Raw genomic sequence first — 22,503 nt, 5'->3', positions numbered from 1 at the left:
TAATTGTTCCAAACAGATTAGTCTTTCTTCCATAAAAGTGTTAAAGTTATTTCTACTCTAGGCAGATACATGGCATAAGAAGTTGCAGTTAGCTATAATGGAAAGTGCTGGCCACATTTAGTGTAGGTGTCAGGTTTAGTTCTATTTATATTTCAAAGGAATATTAAACAATACAAGACTTTTTCCTTAACAGTTAATAGCAGCAAAAGTACTTTTGCTTTTTTAAAGCACTATGACTTCACTATTTATTATGTAAGTGATTCTTACTTTAATCAAAGTAAGGACAACAGGCATCTTCAGGTACGCAATTCACATTCACCATGGGTTTAATCTACTTGGTATTTTTTTGTGAGCAGTACACATATGTTAAAATTTTACTTTCAATTTGCTTTAAGATGCTTGATGAATCCACATTGTTCTAAAGGAGCTAGGACTTCAGAATATTCTCCAATATAAGAACATAAAACATAGTTCAAGACTAAGAAAATTTGTGTTCTCTTAATAATTAAACTCACAGTTAAACTCTTCAAAGCCAAGTAAAAATATGTTTTGCTTAAAAAGCAGAGTTGAATTAAATTGCTTCCTGAAGCTAAGCAGAAAAATCATAACCTGTGAGAGAGGTGGTTATGTATTTTGAGAATTGATACACTCTGATGAAAAGGTTAAATATCCAAATCATGCTGCAAAGCATACATACATTTATAGATGTACTCAACAGAGAAATTAATTTACAAATTATCATGGGTTGGCTGGTTCTGTAGTGGAAATTATGTCTGCAACAGATCAGCTACTTGCCATTAGGTATTTATGTCCACTAAGAGGCTTAGAAGGAAAGGATTTGAGTGATTGCACTGAAAAGATAGCAGAGTTCTATGAGACAAGTGAACTTCAGGAAAGGTATCACCTCCTGTACCTGACTGAGGTAGAAAGAGTCATGACCAGCAGAGAAAGGGAAGCCAACTTTCTGGAGTCAGACTGGGGACAAATCCAGAGAGAAACTGAGTGCTTATTCTCAAGACTGTGAAAACTCAGCAGGGTGTTCCTTCCTTTTGGAGTAGGTTTCCTTTGGAACTCCTGTTTAAGTTTACTGCTTGTACTAGTGTTGTCCACCACAGTCCTGACTAATGAAAGCAATAGGAAAGATCACTTGAAGTGAACAATGCCACAAAAGGCCAAAAGACGTAGCTGCAAAAATCTGCCCAGCCAAACTGAACATCAAGAATTTGAGTTTGTGAATAAGTATTGCCACACAGAAAAAAGTTTCTTTGTAAACCAAGTAAGACATACACACGCTTGTTAAAACTTACAGTTTGCTCTCGGCGAGTGTTAGCTTGTCTTTCAATAACTGAATTTCGGAATCTTTCTCATGGGATGTTAAATGATTCTGAAATTCTTTGTCTCTACTAGTAGCCAGCAATGTTTCAAGATTCTGAACTGTAAGTCTCTCACTGGATAACTGCTTTTTCAACAACTCTGCTTCTGATTTTATATCTTCTAATTCACCTAGAACCTAGGGCACAAATTTTATACATTATTAATACACTGGTTTACAAACACACTTTCACGAAGAGTTGTTATAAAAACTGAAATGACTGGAAGTTTCGTAAAAGTGAATAGGAAACAGCTCACAAAACAAATTAAAGCCTACAATTATTTAAAACTATACTTAGTTAAAAACTATTCAAGCTGTACATCTGTCAGATGTTTTACTGGGGACTGGATTACTGAGTGCTGGAAATGCTTAGGTGAATACCCAGAACACTAATTGGCTTTTAAAAGCAGTAGGAACTTGCACAAGTAGAAAAATAGTATTTACTATACTTCATTCTATTTGATGAGGTTAGCTCACAATTAGCTTCTTGTTTTTTGCTGAAAAGATAAGAATGCTTGTTTTCCTCATTAATTCAATGAATATAAACAAATTCTATGGGGATGAGAACTACTGTTCTCAAGGTCTTGACTATTACAGTAACAGAAAGCTTGACCAAGTCGCTAAGTAGACACAACAATCAGCTGTAAAGAAAAAAGTTCAGAAATTATGGATACTTAGAAGTGTTTAAACTATTTCAAAATATTTGATGAACTTTAGCTGAGTTTACATTTCAATTTAATTTAAAAAAATCCATTAGGGAAAAGTCTTCAATGGCTAAATAAGAAGTGCACTATTCACTTTTTATGAAAAGTTTAAAATTGGAGTAAATTAAAAAACAGTACATAAACCCAAATATATATAATTTGTCTCTGTGGTATAGCAAAAACCACTGCTGTCACATTTTGTAGTGATAATGAATGAAAGAAACTCCTTTCTTTTTGTACAAAAAACCACAGACATAGATCTGTATTCTGCAAGATTTATATATAAATGCAAAACAAGTGGTGTAAATTGTCTTACTTGGCTCTCAGAAGTAATTTATTCTTTACTCCAAAAAACCATTAAAAGCAAAGGAAGGTATTTTATTATAGCAAATTAAATTTGCCTTTGCTGCTTACCCTTTCATAATCCATGCTTTTGGATGTCAGCTGTCGAGATAAAAGTTCTTTGTTAGACTCAAGTTTTACACAGAGTTCCCTCACAGAAGCCAGGTCCGCCAACACAGAAGACTTGTCCTGATTTTCACGCTTAACATCCTCTTCCAATTTGGACATATTTTTTGTAATGGAGGAGATCTGGGATTCATATGCTTGATGTGCAACAATATGCTAAAAAAACACAAATATGGATACCCCTTCAGTGTTAAATGTTAACAGTTCTCTGTTGGATAACAGGAGGGGTTTTTTAATACTTTCTTTTCCCTTCAAAGTCAACTTTCCCTATAAGATTAACTTTCTATTACATTCCTCTCCTTTCCTCTCCCTAAATCACAGCTAAGAACAACTAATAAACCATCTCTCCAATTTTTAATCACCATTGTGAAGAATTTACACAAGTACTATATGAGAGTGGAATGAGGCTGGATTCCAGCTTCAGAAGAGAATTAAAAGCTTAAAATCCCACAAAATACAACCTATTCTTTATTCAGCTTACAATAGTAAGGTCTCTCACATTTTGGGGTAATTAAAAGCATGAGACGAAATATGGTCAATCCACAACTATTATACTCTAAAACTTCCTTGATCTCCATGAAGTTACTTCTTCTAAAATATAAACCTCAGTATTTTCTATGCTATTGGTCTGGGTTTTGGTATTATGGAATCCTGATTCTGGATTTGGACTACTACGACTACTACTACCAGATTTTTACCTTTACCCCAGCCACCAATGCTTCAAATGCTTCCTTCAAAGCTTCGAAGAAATGCAAGAACTAAGCTTACCAAATACTCATAATGTTATGTGCAAATATTTTGAAGCAACGAAACAAGATTCTTACAGAGACAATAACCTAATAGCAATGATCACCCAACAGAAGACATCTAAAGGTATTTAAGTATATGCTGCGACTGAAATTTTGGGAAAGCAAGGAAGGGAGAAGGAAAGCATGTCTAACCAAACTCAGTTACTGTTTCAAGAACTCAGTGTCCACAGTTGAAACGTTCATGTATAGGAATTATTTTCCATTAAAGCATTAAAAATAGTATATTGACTTTGTTAAAAAACACTTGAATGTATCCCACTTTCCTTGACAGCATTTCATTGCACAAGTTATTACCCCTTGAATCTCTTTTTCCAGAAGTTCTACTCTCTCCCGAAGATGTCTCCGATCTGTATCTACAGAAAGGAGTTCAAGTCGGATTGAGCTGCTTTCTCCTTCAGCTTGATGAGCCTTCATTTCCCAGTCTTCAGCTTGCGTATGCAGCATTCGGAACTTCTCTAGCAATTCTTGGTTTTCTTTTTCCTAGATGAAACAGTAAATTACTCTGCAGTGATCAACATATCTTCAAAGTCTTTAATCTTATTTCATGCCTACTCGCTACAATCTCTTAGTTTTCTCAGAAGAAAGTAGAATGTTCTCCATTTTCTTAATCCCACTATCTAGCAATCACTAAAGGGCATCATCCCTTTTGCAAATCCAAATACTAAATAAATACAGTGATGGCATTCAGTTTTATTAAATGGAAGTATTTACACTTAGCAGTTGCTAATGAGTTTCAAGGCTCCCAGGGGAGGAGTTATCTTGGATCTCTGCATTGTCAACGGTCACATTACTGAGGTGTACTGATCCCGGTGCTGCCTTTTTCAAGAAATTCCAGCAGGAGTCCTTTTTCAGCTCTTTTACTTGCTGTCCTCCTACAAATATTTTTATTACAGCAGTACCTGAAAGACTGATAACCCATTCAGGCATATACACCTAAGCAGTCCATCATAAAAGTAAAAACTGCAAGCTTTAGTGCTTACAAGTTATGCAGTGATAGAACAAATCTTGCTTGTGAATTTTCATCTGACCTAACTGCAAGTGCATATTATAAAGCAGTGATTAATTATTATTCTTTATTTAGCTCCATTCCCTTCTTCCCCTGTTCATGTAATGCACAGCAGGATAAGCATGTTGCTAGTATGAACCAAACTTATCCAATGAGGAAAGCTACTGATTTTGAAATTCATTCTGTTTCCTGCAGAACTTGAACTGTGCAGACAGAATGAGGCCGGGCACTAGGAAACAGAAACTCATGATTAAGCAAGTGAATATTGTGCAGAAATGTAAATCCTTATCTCCACAGGCAACATCTTGATGTAGCACTAGGCAAATCCCTGAAACCAGTCTTGTGTAACTGGTCACTGGCTGTATATTCTACAGCTTCTTGGTACCCGACTTGAATAACTGGACTCATTTGCCAAAGATGTGACCACATCTGTAGCTGAAGTGCTTTGGACATATATTATAAAATTCTTAAAAACTAAACTTCCAAGTGTTTTAAACTGAGAGTTCTAAGCTAAGATACTATTGATCTTAATTTTTTCTCTATGATTCAGTTCCTACTTGTAAAATGTGGTTGAATTTACATGCATTCATCTAGACATACAAGTCAAAGTCAGATCAAAACTCTTTCTTTCCCAAAGTTGCCAGTTCACATTGTCTTATCATAAACTCTATTTGTTTTAAATGATTTTAAGTTTTAATACACACGTCACACTTTTGAACCCAAGAATCAGGATAAAATACATTTAACAAGACAACTGTTTTGTCAGTACAGCAAAAACGCTGAATTGTTATTCACAGAGAGAACATTCCAGTGTGCTATTTTTCACTTTCCTGCAGAACTACATATAAAATTTCTCATTTTAAAAGGTGTAGAATATTAAAAACCATCATATAAGCTGCTTGTTGCCTAGAATCATGAAATAGTACCAGATATTTTACTAGTTGCCTTGTCAAAACTCAAAAAGCAAAACGACTTTCAAACATGATTTGTTTGTTATTCTCCAGTGTTACAGCCAATTGAAACATAATTAATGACATTGTGATGTGGCAGAATTTATCAGTGCTTCAGATCTAATAAGGGTTTGCATGAATCCACTAGTAGATTGAAACACTGCAGAGCAAAGAAGGAAAAAAAAAAAGAAGAAAATGGGACAGGCAGGGAAAACAGGACCCAAACCATATATTTTTTTTTTTTTTATTGTATCCTAACGAGAATGTGTTATACTCTAAACCCAATGGATTTATTGAAAACTGGAATGACTGCCTATAGATTATACTTTTACCTTCGAAGCCATCAAGGTCTCAAATCTGGACACTTCAGTTATATAATTATGAACTCTGTTTTTCATTTCTTCTTTTTCACGTACTGCATCTTCAAGCTCAGTACTGATAGCCTAAAGAGATTACATAAAGGCAAAACAGTGCATTAGAGTAAATTAATCACTGTATATTACTGTATCAGACTAAATCAAAGTAATTGCATATGCCCTAGATTTCATTCTAGTCTACTTTTAAGTAATTTAGTCAAAGTCCTTGGGGATTTGTAGAGTTCAGAAATATCCCCTACCACCTCAGATACACCAAAGAGCTTTCTGGGCAAGAATAATCATAGAAAACAATGAATATCATACCAGTTCATAAAATCTGCAGCTTCCCTACTGATCTTTGGAAAGTTCAACATACAGATGTTTGGCAGCTGGGATTCTTCTAGCCTTAAGATGCACTATCCCTGAGCGAAGGCAAGTTTTGTGTCTCTAGGAAGTCAACTTTATAACAAAATAACATTTATTTTAAAGTGTAATTGCAAGATAAAATAACTAAATGCATTATTAAGATCATATCTAGACATCAAAAATGCACCATGGAATTTGTTTGAGATGTGGGAACTGCTAATTCTGGCCCTTTCATGTTCAGCTCTCACCTTTCTCTGAGTCCTCTAGCCCAGAGAGCCAAAAAGGCAAATATCTTCTTCTATCCCTACTATCAAATGTAGGGGAAATAAAGGATATTGCCTTATTTCTTTCCCATCTTCTTTTTGTGGTATCTTGATATTCATTAACAGCAGCCTTAGAACTGTGTGCCTTATTTAGCGTATGCTGAAATCAGTCTGCTTGTCTCTGTGGTAGCCTTCCCAAGCACACTGGGAAAGCTTCGTCATCACATGAGGATAATATTTCATATTTCATCTTATTAGAAACCTGTGTGAATGGCATCTCTAATTTCAATAATACACCCACATATCTATTTATGTATCTATGTACCATAGGTTTTGCAAGAACTATTCAGGGTACTCCATCACTTAAAACATCTTGCTATATTGTATTTTCTAGCTTCAGACTCAGATGGGTTGACTGAGGGGAATTGAAATAAATGTTTTAGCTAACAAGGCCCTGATTATTTTTAGTGTTGGCATTTACAGAGAATTCAAACAAACAATTGTATCTCAGCATCAAAATTGTACAAGGCATTTCAGTCTCATGATAAGCTGCAATAGTTGTATTTGCTATACAAATTGAATGTAATGAGTTGCAAAAAAATTCTGGGCTAGTTCTGTAAATCACATTCACATATTCTCTACATAGTCTTTCTAATGTTTAGCCCAATAAAAAAAATGTTACTTACCCTATAAAACACTGGACATTTTTGTTACATATTGTCCATATGCACCCTCTATTGTACAGGGACATCCACGTCATGCATTTGGATCTGGGAGGCTTTTGGGCAGCAGTAACCAGCTGGTGTGCAAAACCAACTCATTATTCCTCAAACAATGTAAGGGATTAACAAGACTGAATGCACTTCAGGCTCTCCAAGCCATGGATCCCAGACCCAGAGAATTCCAAGGAAGAAGAGATGGAGCAATGGTGATTGGGAAGAGTGCAAACAGACGTATACTACATAAGCCCCTTATGCTCTTGGAAGAATGAGCCTTACACACCAATGGTTGGTTTAACTTATGGACCCCTAGAGAACACCTCCAGATGAAGATGCCACAAGAATAATAACGATGATAATCAAACAGTTTAATTCACTGAGTCTGTCAACTATTTCTGTCTTGCAAAGTTTTTATTTAACCTACACCATCAACTTGAGATAGCTCAGCTTTCAATAAAATATTCGATACCCTACGAAAATGCCTTCCTCAAGGCATTAAAGATTTTATTTCAACTTTCATTCTGTAACTGATGTAAAGTGAAGTCATGCTTTACAGCATGCACTTTACAAGGAAATGTATTTGCCCATCAGCAGCTGAGAAGTACTGTATACCTCCCAACTGGAAAGCTGACTGCGAAGACACATGAACCAACTCAAGCGTCCACTGGGCAACCATAACCCACTTCCCACCTGCCTTTTGGCCTAAAGCTACTGACTGGGTAGCTGTTAGCATGGAGGTACCTTATGGCTCTAAACTACTGCAGAGCTAAGGAAAGATGAAATCATATAAAACTAATACAAATACAAAGATATAACAGAAAACTCTGCAAGCAGTCAAATAAAGTACCTGGACAGAATGTCCACAAAAAACAAAAGCCACACACAAAAAAAGATGCAATATACAGCCGAACTCTAAGATACAACCTCACCATGACACCTACCTTACCAAGGCAAAGACAATCCAATAAGAACATTCCTCTAGGGAAATAGATGGCACATTTGAATTCACCATCTAAAAACCCCACACAACCTTGACACAATGGAAGGGGAACCCCTCCTATTCCCATCGACTGTGCATCCTTATCCATTCCTGAAATCAGGAAACAAATTCAGACTATTCAGGACTATCATACCTTAAAAATAAGTTTTCTTCAATCCCTTGTCTTGTAGCTTTTAAACCCTCTTATACTTTCTTCCCCAACATTAACCTTTCCCTATTCCTCAGTGAAAGCAAAGTCCCTGCAGAGCAACACACATGCATGGCAACTAACCTTGCCAGAACTGGAAAGTCAAAACCTGCCAATACCTCTTTAACCACCATCATTACCAAGGCTCACAGAACACAAACATTAACATCTGCATTCCAAAACATTCTAATCTCAAAACATGGCATACCCCACTCAATACATCCAATGCTTCATGGAAACCAGATGAAGGAAGCTAATGAATCGCTATGCACCAGAACAAATTCCAGTGTGCTAGCAATTTCCTCCCTCTCCCTTTCACCTGGCTAATAACCCAATACCTGCTTTTGTGGTTTCTTGCTCTCTCTCAATAACCCCTGTTCCAGAGATAATAAAAACTAATTTTTACCAATTAAATACCAGCTACCAAGTGATATAACCAATTAACATAATTTCATTATAGTGTAATCAATTATGTCCCAGATTTATTTTACTTAGATTCCTTTTTTAATCTGAGGAAGGGTGACTAAACTGAAAGTTTGTCTATTACTCCTTCACTGTGTTGACAACGCTTAAGTATCTAAAGTAATTGCTTTCACAATTTCTGCCCAGTCATTTTTAATATCCCAGTGTTCAAGAAATACCAATAATTAAACATACGAAACCAAAATTGAGGATACAGCAGTTTTGATGTACCACTAGATGTAAGCAAGCAATAAATAGTTTACTACTTCAGTATTACGTACTGCCTTCATACCTGGTTTTCTCTGGCCATTGTAACTAGGTCATCTTGCAGTCGTCTGTTTTCTTTCAGAGCTATTTCCTTTACTCTTCCTGTTTCTGCAAGCTCTACATGGGACGCATCAAGCTGGTGATGTAAACTAGATATCTCACGGTCTCTGTTGCTCAGCATGTCCTTCATCTGGCTATCAAGTGAAAATCTTATTTAAGTTGTTCCTTCTCATACTATACGACATACTGCTGAAAATGATCAAATGTGGATTTTGGATATGGAAAAGCTTTTTTTAAAAAAAATTCAAACAAAATTGTTGCACTCTGAAGGCTGACAAACTAAGTCTAAACATAAACATAAGGATGTAAAATTTCAATATGCACAAATAAAATGGAATTAATCAACTTTTAAGATGCATCTTATTATGCAAATGGCAAGTACAGACACTTATGTTTATCTGTGTTTCGTAGTGGTTACAGTATGTTATCCATTGCATATTTTATAAACCGTAAAGGAAGAAGGCAGATAGCTTACACTTGAAAGACAACAATCAAAACAGTAAGGAAGAGATTAAACAAAAAGTAGAAATCTAAATATGTGTGAATTGAAGTAAACTTTTGCATTCGTTTTTTGCCACAGACACATCATGCATCAATGTACGAAATAGTCAGTTACACTGGTCTTCAGATGTTTAAATGTTGATGTTTAAATATTTTCTTTTTAAAAGTTATAGCTTTAAAAGTCATACTTACAAAGAGGCAAGAAAGAAAGATCAGATAAAGCCCAGCTAAAAACTACATATTTTAATTAAGAGTGCGCTGGCAGCTTAAGCTGGAAGAATTAGCTTGCCAATAATTAAGAGTTCAGCTCTGAGTTTTACCTAGGTCAATCTAATAATATCTAGTGGAGGACTTAGAATACTATAAAGCTACTTCTTAACTGAGAATTAAGAAACGTTACCAATTTAGGAAAAATAAGAGACAAACAATTGTCAATGGCTGGCTTAACAGTATTTTAGCAGCCTGCAATATAATTGCAGGGAAGTCTCTTCGAAAGTTGTGTACATCTTTCTCATCACACTACAGTCCTTTACTTGACTTACACCGACTTAACTCCATTTCACCTAAATAACTAAAATAGCCATCTACTTTCACTTTAAAACCACTGGATAAAATAAAACCACTGAGGAAGGCATCCTAGTCTTTACTTACTCTGTTGAGGACTCCAGCTCAGAGAGAGTTAGACGTAAATGAGTAATTGTTTTTTCCTATGAAAATAAAAGCAAAAGTTGTATTAGGTATTATTATACTGCAGCATAACAGGATACTTCAAGTTAAAGAACATTACATTTAAACCTTTATTTTACCCTTCACCAATAAGTAATTCCATCTTTGCAAATTCAAATTTACAAGCTTATTGTCTTTACTGAGAAAGGATTGTCTTGTCATCAAAAAAACAGAAGTAAGCTATAGATTCTGTCACCTCAGGCTAGAACCTTATATCTCAATAAATACCTCCTAGTGCAAAATGCAAAAAATACTTCTTTGTTTTCTTGGAGTGTTTAGGGAATACACTAACAACCATAATTAAAATGCCGTTGAGTTGGCAAATGACTCTTTGTATTGGCCAAGTCCAAACATAGTGTTTATGTGAGGCCTAGAGCTCTGCACACGCTTTGTCATCAAGGCAAAATGTCTCCCTAAAACACAACTGCCGTAAAAATCCCCAGACCGACTGCAAAGGAACACTTTTACTGCACATACCTTGTTAGCTAAGTTGTCATCTAAGCATGCAATTCTTTCCGTTTTTTCATCTACCGTTTCTTGAAGACTGTCCTTTTCTTTGTCCAAGACAGTAATAGTACTTCTAAGCACATTGACTGCTTCATCCTGCGAAGTGCTCCTCTGGTTTAACCTATCTGTAAAGACACAAATAAGTACTTTCTATTTTAAAAACAGGACATAAGCATAAAAATAACTAGGGATTACCTATTTCCTCCTCTAGCTTTACAATTTCTTCTTGAGCTGACTGCAGTTCATCCTTTTTCAGGGACAGTCGGTGCTGTAAATCTTCAACAGACCTCTGCAGTCGGTCATTTAAGAGCCTGGAAAATCGGTATGCAGTTGAAACAAGTCTGGGACCTATTCAGGGCCATCAGCTGATGGCTCTTAAGCTGCCTGAAGTGCTGGAACAGTTCCAGCATAACCTCATGGCAGGCTTGTGTCATACCAGCCAGCAGCACGGGGTTGTGCCATATTCACCAGTCCCCTCCCTCCCGCTCTGGAGGATTGCTGAGGCCAACACCGCTTGGCTGCTCTGGACCCTTTCATCAAGTCCTCCTCAACACCATTCCAAAAATGGAGTGATGGAACCTTGGTGGAACCACCATCATAATCTGAAACATTCATTTCCTCTGATTTCTGTCACTCTTCGTCATGTAACTCTCGTTACTTGTGTCTTCTGACTCTTCGCTTTATCAAGATTTTGACATGTACCTCATAGCAGTGATTATCAGCCATACCACATTTTAAGGAGCAACCAAATTGACAGCTACAGTTCTGATCCTACTTTTAAGAAATATAGAGCCTGAAAGATACATGAAACCATCAACCCACACAGTTGTTTGCTTAGCAAGAAATATTGGAGTGACCTAGGAAAAAAAATGCAAAACAAAACTCCAAAGTAATTAAATGGACTATTTACAAAACAGGTCAGGAAATAAAAATCCCTCTGAAGTGGGATACCACAAAAGCTAGAGAAGCTTATAATTTTTTAAAAAGACACTAATCTGGAACACAGCATGTCTGCAGATAAAGATTGCTCTCACTCAGTTTAGAGTGAAACTTTAGAGGGGAAACAAAAAAGGGGGGGACCTCAAACACAGCTATACCATGCACAAAGTAGAACCAAATGCTGAAATCTCTGTAACCCTATTCCTTATCTCCTCCTTTTTATAATATCGATGCTTTCCACTAAAATTATAAGGAACCTAACAAGATATTTCAGTTTTATGAATGTTGTCACTATTTTACCAACAAATACACTAACTGCTTTACTAACAGCCTTCTTTGTAACTGGGAGCATTAGATGAACTCAAAGGCCTGCTTCTCAGCTTCAGTTCTTCAGTTATCCACCCTGCTATTGTACTGTTATACAGTGCAGTATAGTACTGTTCAGGTGGGGGCAGAGGGGTGGGGGTGTGAGCCAAGGACCTTGGTTTCCCTTGTAAAACATCCAAAAGATCTCATCTACAGTATTACCTATCCTGTAGTGACCTCTTACATCAAAGGCTGTCATTTCCACCTAAACCAAATACCAGATTTCCAAATTTCTGCCCAGATTTATTCAATACTCTATTTCCACTTTCTCTAAGTCTCCTTCTTTTTCCCTCACACCTAGATAGTTGCCTGGACCTCTTTTCTAAAACAACTTTAAAAGACTACAGCAATGATCCTGCAAGTTTAAATAGACCTTTAAAATACATGGGTATACTTGATCCTCCAGTTCTGAGCAAGTTGGTCAAATCCCCACAGGCTGTGTATATGGATTGTGAGATATCAACTTTCAAAACTGTAGTATGTGTGTGATAGTATTACCACATGAAAGAGAGTGACACAAGAAAACCAGTTCAAGTAAAATGCCATTACAAAATGACTCTCCATGAACCACGCAATTGCGGAATATCATTGCCTAATGCTTGGCACAAAATTTTCAGTATTACTGACAACCCTGTAAAACTGGCACAATTTACTCCTACTGCTGCAGTTTGAAAGGTATCTGTCTTCCTTTTAACACACAGCATTTGGAAATCCTTTTAGAAATTTTCTGTTCTGCTATGTTCATAAGCAGAGAACATGGTTATTAGAGGAAACAAATCTAGAAGGAGGAGAAAATTTTCATTCACAATTAGCCACGAAAATTATCAGTATACCTGGTCATCAAATAAGTCCAGGAGGAGCTTGCTGTGAAAAGCCACCACAGCACTTTCCTTACTCATATTTTTCCTTAAGACAAAAACAGTACCAAGTGATTTTGAAAATATATTATGGCCTTTCCCAGAAACTCAACTCTGCTATATGGTCACAGAGCAAACAACATGGTGTTAGGATCTCTGAAAGACCACCCCATTTTGCATTATACTTACTGAAGTGAGCAAATCTCAGCTTTAAATTGAGAAGAATCATCAGATGTCTGGGCAAGTTTACTGGACTTCAGTTTTAACTCATTTTCCAAAGAGTTTACTCTTTCTTTCAGGATAGAGACTGTAGTCTTTAGTTCACACCTTTCCATCTCAAACTGCAATTTAAAAAACAATAGCCAAACATGTTATTGTTGTAGAAAGCTATCACAACTTGGCTTTTAAATAATTTTAAGTTGAAAACAGATAGCAAAATCAATTGCTTGCAAAGCCTATCCTATTTTAGAAGTAATAAAAGCTTACTTCCTACAAATGCACTTACTCCTTGGATATTATTCTCCAGTTCTGAAATATCATGCTGCATCTTTGATTTTTCAAGGTTAGCTGCTTCTTGCTGAATCTGAGACAGAAATATAGAATTACATGTTATAATATACACATTTTTAGATTTAACCATGGAAATTTAAGATTAATGCTTAAGAAAACATTGCTCTGCTTTCTTAGATGAATGACCAAGTGCCAAATTCTCTCTCTAAAACTACAGAGCATTAGCTGAAAATACGCCACTGAGTTTGGTTTTGGTGATTGGTTGTGCATTTGGTTTTTTTGAAGAAATGTGTATTTATATTTGGTCCCAACCAAATTAATATTTGTGAGCTGTTGTAGGAACATTACTGAGCTACAGGGCCATATGAAAGGTTGCAAGGATGTATAGGTTAATGTCCTAAGCGGTTTGAAATTAATTTATGAAATTATAATTAATATGAAATATATGACAGATTACAAAGCCTAACTGGTCTTTCTCCAAGTCTATGAAGAAATTTTTTTTAAATGATTTGTCTGTTCTCTGACTTGTCTGCATAAGTGCAGTGAAATTATTAAGCAAACTCTCAAACTTCCTAAAAATGCATGAGATAAGTGTTTTTGTGCAGGTATTTCAAAGTGACACACATACAAAATGTTGGCAGTCACCTACAAGAAGAAAGGATGGAGCTGGAAGCATATCTCTTCCATTGCATGCACATGGTTTAAGCAAAGAGGTCAGTTACTGGTGCTGCATTCAGATACACTACAGTTCTCTATCTTCGTGGTAGTAAATCAAACTATGGAAACGTTCATCGTACAGTCAATCTTGACATATGTTGTCTTTGGATCAGTCCATTAATACGATTTTAAATTTCTGAATTTTCAGGACATTTTGAAAACCTGTATACATTATTAATGTACCCAATAAAGAAGTCAGGGAAAGCCCCCTGAAATCATATGCTCTTGACTTAAAACCAAATAAGATATTAATGTACATTAATACCAGATATTAAAAGGCCAGAGTAACAGGAAAATTATTGCATTAACAAGTATTTTTTTTAAAGTTAAAAATAATTAAACTTGGATCACTATGAATTCATGTTTGATGGTTCAGTTAGATGCCATTTAAAATATACTCTGCTACAAGATGCAGCAATAACTAAAGATTAGTTAATCCAAGAAACTCCATAAAGTCCCCAGTTTGTGCAGTAAGAACCACATGTGACACATGAGCATCTTTGAAGTAGCTGTGAAAAACATTCTGTGGTTGGGGCTTCATATCAGGGTTCTTCACACAAGGTGATGCCATGCTTGCCCCCGGACACTTAAAGCATATTCCTCTCCCCCTATCCCCACCTAGGAACTGCGTTTACAAGGATAATTCAGACAATTCATTGAGCTCTCTCAAGTGAGTTTGAAATCAGATGAGTTCAAAAGTTACTGAAGAGGGAAACTGACAGCCAGCCAGATACAAACACAGCGTTATTGTATAAACCTTCCCTATATGCCACCTCACTGTAAGCAAAGAAACTAAAAAAGCTCACCTTTAATTTTTCTCTGAGGCTCTCTTTTTCTGCCATTACTCTTCTAAAGTCAGTCAGTGCAATGTCTCTTTCTTCTTCCACATGACTTTGAGAAACTAAACTATGTTTTGCTTCTCTTCTCATCCTGTTCAATTCACCCCGAGACTTTAAAAGATTATTGTTTGTTAGCATACATGGATTACAATTAACAGTGTATACACTAACAAAAAAGAGTTTCAATGCTGTTATTACAATAGAAGTGCTATTATAGTCTTCTTTTTCCCTAGATAACTAAAATATATTCCCAGTGGCATGACAAATTATGCTGCCAACATAGTCATCACCCTTTTACTGTTTCAAGCATAGCCTACCTTCACTGTTTTCTTATCAATTAACTACTACTTCTTCCATGTTTTCTAGCCTATATCCTTGCCCTTCATTCTATTGATTTTTTCCTGATCTTTCTCATTTACAAATGTACAGTAAGTTATAATGGCTTTGAAGTTAATACACTAACTTTGCAAAACATAATTTTATTAGCAAGTAATAAAAATAGGTGTATATTTTATTATTCTTGATTGTATTCTAGTAGGTCTATACTCCTCAAGTTCTATTATAGAGAGGAGTTTTTTCATTTGAAATAAGCAACAGCACAACAAGCGTTAATCGGTTATGTCAATTATAAACAATATCTTCTTACCTGCTCATAAAGAACATTTAATCTATCTCTTTCTGCAGTCAATAACTTGACATTGGATTGAATTTCTATCATGTGTTTTTCAAATCTGTCTAACATGGACCGTAGCTCATCTCTTTCTCTGGTGATCAATCTAAGATCTTCACTCTGCAAAGTGATTAATAAAATTTACATTAAATATACTAATTAAAGTATTTGGATAATTAATACAAAAAATAAAGAACTCACATTATTAGTAATATAGGAGAAATACATACATAATAAATTTTAATTGCAAGAAAAAGCCTGGCATTGGTGGTATAGTTTAAACAAGATTTAACTGTAGAGAAGAAAAAGCAAAATATCTAACAATAAGATTTCAGTCTTTTTCTGTTTATCATCTAGTTCTATTTACTTCAAACAAACTGACCAATAATATGTTACTGTAAAATGTTAAAAGGAAAATAAAACGCAAGTTCACTGGAGTTTCTGTTAATTTTTTATATTAAGAATATAATTTAAAAAACTACTACAGTCCTTTACTGCTACTGAATTTGAAAATATATTTGATAGCTCCTTAAATGGTTCTGCAGTACTTCAATTACTTTTCAGCTTGTCTTAACAGCAGGAACTTTACCTTCTCTGGAGTCCTACGGCTTGGGCTAGGCCTTCGTTTTATCATTTTCTGAAGATATTCTAATTCTCGCTTATAATAATCTCTGTCATCTTCTAAAGTCTTTACAAATGCATCTAGGCGAGATGGAGATTTGTCTCCTAGGGCTATACCATATTCTAATCTCATTCTTTCTATTTCTAGGACAAGTTCTCGTTCTGCAAAAGAAATAGAAACAACTTTATAGAAACCTCATAAATTTCCACAAAGACATCATTTGCATTTGGGATGGGCTAACTCCCAGCAACCGGGCAGCAAATCTGCTGAAAAGGAGGTAGGAGTCCTGGTTGAGAGTAGGCTAAACATGAGTGAGTAGCATGCTTTGGAACCAACAGAGGGCTAACAGCATATTGGGCTGTATTAGCAGAGACACAGACTGAGGGATGTGATTATTTCCCTTTACTTAGCACTCATTAGACCACATTTACAATACCGTGTTCAGTTTGTTCCCCCTAGTACAAGAAAGATGTTGATAAATTTGAGTGAGTCCAGGTGAGGCCCACCAGGCTGGTCAGGGAGCAGAATACTTGCCCTGTGGGGAATGGCTGAGGGAACTGGGCTTGTTCAGCCTGGAGAAGAGCTGGGACCCAAGAGCAGACTGACAATACCAAGAGGGGGTTATAGGTAACATGGAGCCAGTTTCTTCATGGAGCTGCACAGTAGGTAAACAAGGAACAATGGCGATTAATTGCTACAGGCAATTACAAGCAATACAGGGGAAAATTCTTTTACTCTGAGGATAAACAAACATTGGAATGGGTTGCTTAGAGATGTGGAATCTCTATCCCTGGAGGTTTTCAAGATCCAGCTGGATAAAGCTCTCAAGAGACACTGTCCGAATTCACTTACTCAGAAAGACAGAGAATAAAAACAGTTCTGGACAAAAGAAATTATTTTGTATGAAACTCCAACACGAGTACTATTAGGATATCCTGTGGGATCACAGTAAAAAGCTCAACTTTCAGTTCTCACATACAGAATGAAAACGTTTCCGTGACAAAAGTTTTCACTTCAGTTCCGACTGAAGACCTACAGTCTTCTTTTAATTTACATATATCAAGTCTTTTAGTATTATTAATTGTATCTTAACTAAGTAAGTTTTTCTATTTCAAAAATTATAGGAAGATAATTTACAGGAATCTACATTTGATGATTTACCTTTAATTTCTAAGTTCTCTGTTTTTTCTGTCAGCCTTTGTTTCTCTTGTTCAAGCTGGCTTAACAACAGTTCAAGATTCTCTTTATCATCTGCTTTTCCAAAGAGTTCTTCACGCAGTCTCTCGTTCTCCCTACGACATGAGCACAACTCCTAAAGTAACAAATATTATTGCAAAAATTAGAAGTGCCAATAGCGCCATTTGGAAAAAAATATTTAACATTTTGTTAAACTTTTAATATTCGACACTGTTTACTTCTGTTTAACCTGGATATTTTATGCTTTAACATTTGTTAAAGGGTATCATTGCTTTATACGACTTTTTATGACATCAAAGTATTACTTTTGACATGGTTTGCAATCAGTAACAGAACAAGCAAGATTAAGCCTTGTTTAATTCAAGAAACTAACCAGAAGGATAGTGGGGTACAAACATGGAAAAAAGTGATAATTAAAGCAAGAAATAATTTTTAATGGCATTTAGTAACACTGTTGGTGTTAAAGTACATCACAATACGGCATCTCAGTCAACCCAACCCTGCTGATAATCAAATCCTATTTGGCATGTCTTTCCTATAATCTGGTGACCTGAAAATGAAATATTTTTGTATTTTGAAGTTCACTGGAAATACTAAAACAAAACACTGTACACAACTAATACACAACTAGCTATATGCTGGAAAGAGTTTGGTCTTCAAGGAGCTGATAATACTGATATTTTTCATCTGGGCTACTATGCTTTGTTTCTGAGTGAGCCAAGTATTGCATAATTATTCACATGCTGATTAAGAGACAAAGTAGTTTCTAAACGAAGAAAATCCTCCAGGATGTCATAACTCGTTTGTGGTAAAAATGATTACGTCATGGAAATTACAACTTCAGATAGCAGAAATAAGGAAAGGTACAATAAGGACATAGTCAACCATACTGCCTACAGTGGTTTCTTTCAGTTTATTTTTGTAACAATATGATGTAGCTTCTTTAGCTCTTTCATTTATTAATTAGTAATTTATTACAACAGAGTTTTGGGTTACTATAAAATTTCTCTTGTTAAATTTTATTATAAATGAAAGAATCATGTGGGTGACAGTATGATAAATATGCTACAAACAAGAACTGAAAGTATTTTTACTTACTGATTTAAGCCTTGTTATTGTTTCTTCGAGATCCTGAATTTCACTGTGTTTTCTTTCAATTTCTTTCTATCAATGAAAATTAACCTATATGTTAAAAGTTACACATTCAAAATGACAATTGCTTTGTTACAAAAAAATTAAGGAAACAGGCTATTTTTGTAAGAAATAAAGTATAATTAGTTCCTTGTAATGTTATAAATTTTAAGTAGTAAAGCTCCTATGAACTGAAAGCACACAAAATTGTGGTATACACACCCATGCTCTTTTGGAGTGCAACAATTAAATAAATCATTGCATGACTCCTCATAGGAAAAAACCTCCAAACACAGGCATCACTGTTGCAAATATCTATTACCTATCAATAGTTTTAAGTATCTCAGAATTTTATTTCATACTAAGCTAACAGAAGAAGGAAGACAGATTGCTTCTTAACTAAAATCATCTCACCTTACACAGTGAAGAAACAAAATTGCTGTGATTAATCACATTTTAGTGCGAAATTCTGTATAATACTTAATAAACTGGAAAAAATATTCTTTTAATCTTCATTTACAAGCCAATAGGTCATTTGTTGCAATTAAAAGATTTAAAGCCACCTAAGAGCTGAGCAGATTCTTCACACTGTAACATATTAGTGATTACCTTTGCTTCTCCTATTTCCTTATCTGCAGTCTCGAGAACAATTTCCTTGTGTCTTTCCAACTGCTGTGCTAAGTGGTCTATTTCATTCAGTTCTTGACACAGTTCTTCATTCTTATTGCTTAAATGCACTACCTCACTAGTCACATTTTGTTTAGTGTCCAAGAGGTCCTGAATGCGATTTTCAAGTTCTTTGTTTTTTTGCTGAAGATATTCAACCTGAAAGATATTTTTCATTAAAACATTAACATGTATTGTTAAACTTGGTAGCAAACATTTCTCCCAATCTTCTGAAATACAGTATCTCTATATCCATAGTAAAAAAGGGACATCTTGTTAAAAGTGGCAAGCTTTTCTATTTTTAGAACGTAAAGTTTATCAACATGAAAAAAAATGATTTTACAAACGTGCAAGGTGAAGGAATTCATTACTACACTGTTATCTAGTCTCCAAAACCTGAGGTTTATTCTAAAAGCAAAGTACTGAAAAGCAGAGAACTGTATAGAAAACGGTCTTGGACACCAGTTCAGTAGACCCAGTGTATTCAGAGTTTCCCTAAATTTCACAAGATATGAGGACACATTCTTCTCTCCAGCTTTGTAGTATATTTGGTAGGCTTAGTCTCACTGTTACTCCTTCATGAAAGTGAGGTTTTAGGAATGTGATCTGTAAAGCTTATCTTGCCCCCAACGTATCTCAGCACCTTAAACACAACATCCTCAGAAATCCTGCTCTACAGACATTGTTTTTCCCAGTACACCTTTCCCTGAGAGTAAAGGGAAGAGAGGCAGGGATGTAGAGTAGGAATAAAAAAATAACACAGAAGTTACACTACCCAGGAAAACAGGAGCCTGGAGTATCTTGAAAGATTCAAGGTAACAGAGGTGCTCCACTTCCATCTCCATGCAACTTTCCTTAAAACTCCAGAAGGAAGTATTACTGTAAACACCCAAGAAAGTCTGAGCCCTGTCATAGTCATGAATACTACTACATAGACATATCCATCCATTTATTGTCAGATAATAAAAGTGGTGTATGGCACTGAGCCTAAGCAAATAGTTTTGATGGCCCAAAAACAGCTGTAGGCAGCTCTGGGTTCACTCTTTGTACTATCAGTTTGTTCAGCATGACTTACTAATTTGGGATCACTGAACACAGCTGTACTGCTTCCAAGTCATAGCTCATTCTGTATTTTTGCAGTACTGAACCTAAGCTAATAAACTCTGCAATGTGGATCTTATGCCACTGTATATCATGCACCATCAGTATACAAAACATCTAACTCAGCTGGAAAAACAGAGAATTGATGGTATAAATCCAGAGATGGGCTTTACTTTGAGCTGTACTCCAGTTTGTCTTGTAATATTTTTTTCAAATCCTCATTCTGAGACCAATATTGAATATATGCTAATATGCTCAGTAAACACAAACATCCTTCTCCTAAGCTTATCCTTTCCTTGAAAGTCTGTGTTGAAATAAAGGCGGGCACCATTTGAATTCAGTGAGGAAGATTCTCCCCACTATCTGATGAGATTGTCTGCAGGACTACTGCCTCCTTATTGTAAGTACATATACTATTGTTAGTTCCTAAAACATAAATGGTATGTATGAAAATAAAATTTAAACAAAAGAAAATAAGTATTTTCAAACTTGGTGAAAACAGCGTATCATACAGAATTTTTCTGAACACTCTCTGATTAATATTACTATGTACAGATGTAAGTTCATAGAATTCTTTAACAAAACCATTCTAATAGACTTTTAAGACAAGAAATTAAATTTCCTTAGACAAGAAACACTGCCACCTAAGAAGCAAAGCAAGTTAAATTGATTGATATTATATCTAACAGTTATTTTTTAAAGAGCTGGAAGTTCTGTGGGTTTTTTTAGAATGCTGGAATTTTTAGTTTTGACTAAACAACAGTAATAAATCCATTACCTGCAAATTCAAATGGGTGATGAGCTTCTCATTACTTTTACTTCTTGATTCCAGAGAGATAACCTCATGAGAACGCCCACCATCCAATGCTAGCACTAAGCGCTCTATTTCTTTGTCTCTCAGCTCAACCTTTGAGGGAAAAAAAAAAAGTTCCTTGGTATCTTCTATCCCATTTAATAGAACTTCTGTTCAAATAAACACCTATATAGCATTCAGTAAAAAGATGTGCACCTAATAATGCAAGTTTTATCTTTAACATACATTTTTTTAAATTCTGGATTTTTTTTTTTCAAAAAGTTATTTCTTTGAAAGAAAAATAAATGAATCAAATAGAATTTGTGAAAAAAAAAACCCTGAAACAATTCCTACTAGATTATTTTCTTGAAGAGAAACCAACAATTTTCATTTAAAGTGGTTAATAAATGTTGCAAATTAACCATCCAAGACTAGCACTTAAAATTAGGGAAAAAGCTTTTAAATCAGCTAACTCAGTGACTATTTCTGTCACTGGAAAACAGGGAATGCTGGAGGAGGAAAACCAAGATATGAACAAAAAAAGAGGATGGTGCCCACTAATCCCCAGATATTGAAAGATACAACAACGTATGAACAATTGATGCAATTTCCTCACTTAAAGATTATACATATTTTATCAATCCACTCAAAGTATTGTAAAAGCTGTTGTTCATAAATTAACTTTCAAAAATTAAAAATTAAAAAAATACAACTAGTCCAAACAGTGAAAAATAATTATCCTGGGGTATCTGTAGATCAAATTACTATTTTGAACCAGTTAATGCTTCTGCACTAAAAAACTCTAGACATACACAAATTCTACTTACAGTCATTAAGTTTAGCTTATTTATCATAATTTTAATACACAAAATATATCAGCAAAAGCAGCGGGCAAGTATTTTACCATTGCTGCTGTCTCCAAAAGCAGAGGAAATAGCTCAACATAGGCAAGTTAGAGTAATTATATTTCATAAGCCCTACAATGCTTTCTCAATGAGGTTAAAACACAAATTATAATCAAGGCTACTACAGCCAAATAATAATAAAATCTGTAAACATACTTGTTTGCTATAATTTTTCATTCCACGTTCAGATATCTCCAGTTTTTCCTTTAGCTCTGTTACTTCTGATTGAAGTTCATGAATTCTGAAATGTAGCAATATAACGTTTATATGGATTCAAGGAAGAATCCTATGTACACAACAATTCAGTATTAGTATTTTCTCTTTGCTCCTGAATGTAAATATTTCACAAAAAAATAGTTTTGTTCATACGAAATGTTAATGCAGAACCTGTTGTAGCGGGTCGACCTTGGCTGGCTGCCAGACCCCCACCCAGCTGCTCTCTCACTCCCCCTCCTCAACAGGATGGG

General features: G+C 35.3%; 1 protein-coding gene across 2 annotated transcripts in view; it reads right to left on the bottom strand.

Annotated features, from left to right (window-relative positions):
* CEP135 (centrosomal protein 135) overlaps positions 1-22,503 on the bottom strand; it is a 42,016-nt gene that overhangs the window by 6,000 nt on the left and 13,513 nt on the right. For both annotated transcript variants that reach the window (XM_074822604.1, XM_074822603.1), the window contains exons 7-24: positions 22,193-22,277; positions 21,117-21,245; positions 19,181-19,396; positions 18,539-18,604; positions 17,405-17,555; positions 16,211-16,404; positions 15,598-15,741; positions 14,919-15,062; positions 13,391-13,468; positions 13,075-13,226; positions 10,919-11,034; positions 10,694-10,848; positions 10,142-10,197; positions 8,955-9,123; positions 5,642-5,752; positions 3,648-3,833; positions 2,491-2,700; positions 1,308-1,510 (exon numbers count right to left, since the gene is read on the bottom strand). In XM_074822604.1, coding sequence (XP_074678705.1) covers positions 1,308-1,510; positions 2,491-2,700; positions 3,648-3,833; positions 5,642-5,752; positions 8,955-9,123; positions 10,142-10,197; positions 10,694-10,848; positions 10,919-11,034; positions 13,075-13,226; positions 13,391-13,468; positions 14,919-15,062; positions 15,598-15,741; positions 16,211-16,404; positions 17,405-17,555; positions 18,539-18,604; positions 19,181-19,396; positions 21,117-21,245; positions 22,193-22,277 — 2,565 coding nt within the window. The remainder of the gene's footprint in view (positions 1-1,307; positions 1,511-2,490; positions 2,701-3,647; positions 3,834-5,641; positions 5,753-8,954; positions 9,124-10,141; positions 10,198-10,693; positions 10,849-10,918; positions 11,035-13,074; positions 13,227-13,390; positions 13,469-14,918; positions 15,063-15,597; positions 15,742-16,210; positions 16,405-17,404; positions 17,556-18,538; positions 18,605-19,180; positions 19,397-21,116; positions 21,246-22,192; positions 22,278-22,503) is intronic.

The sequence above is a fragment of the Strix aluco genome, chromosome 4, assembly GCF_031877795.1.
Source record: "Strix aluco isolate bStrAlu1 chromosome 4, bStrAlu1.hap1, whole genome shotgun sequence".
Classification (NCBI taxonomy): Eukaryota; Metazoa; Chordata; class Aves; order Strigiformes; family Strigidae; genus Strix; species Strix aluco.
This window is presented reverse-complemented; position numbering and strand designations above follow the sequence as displayed.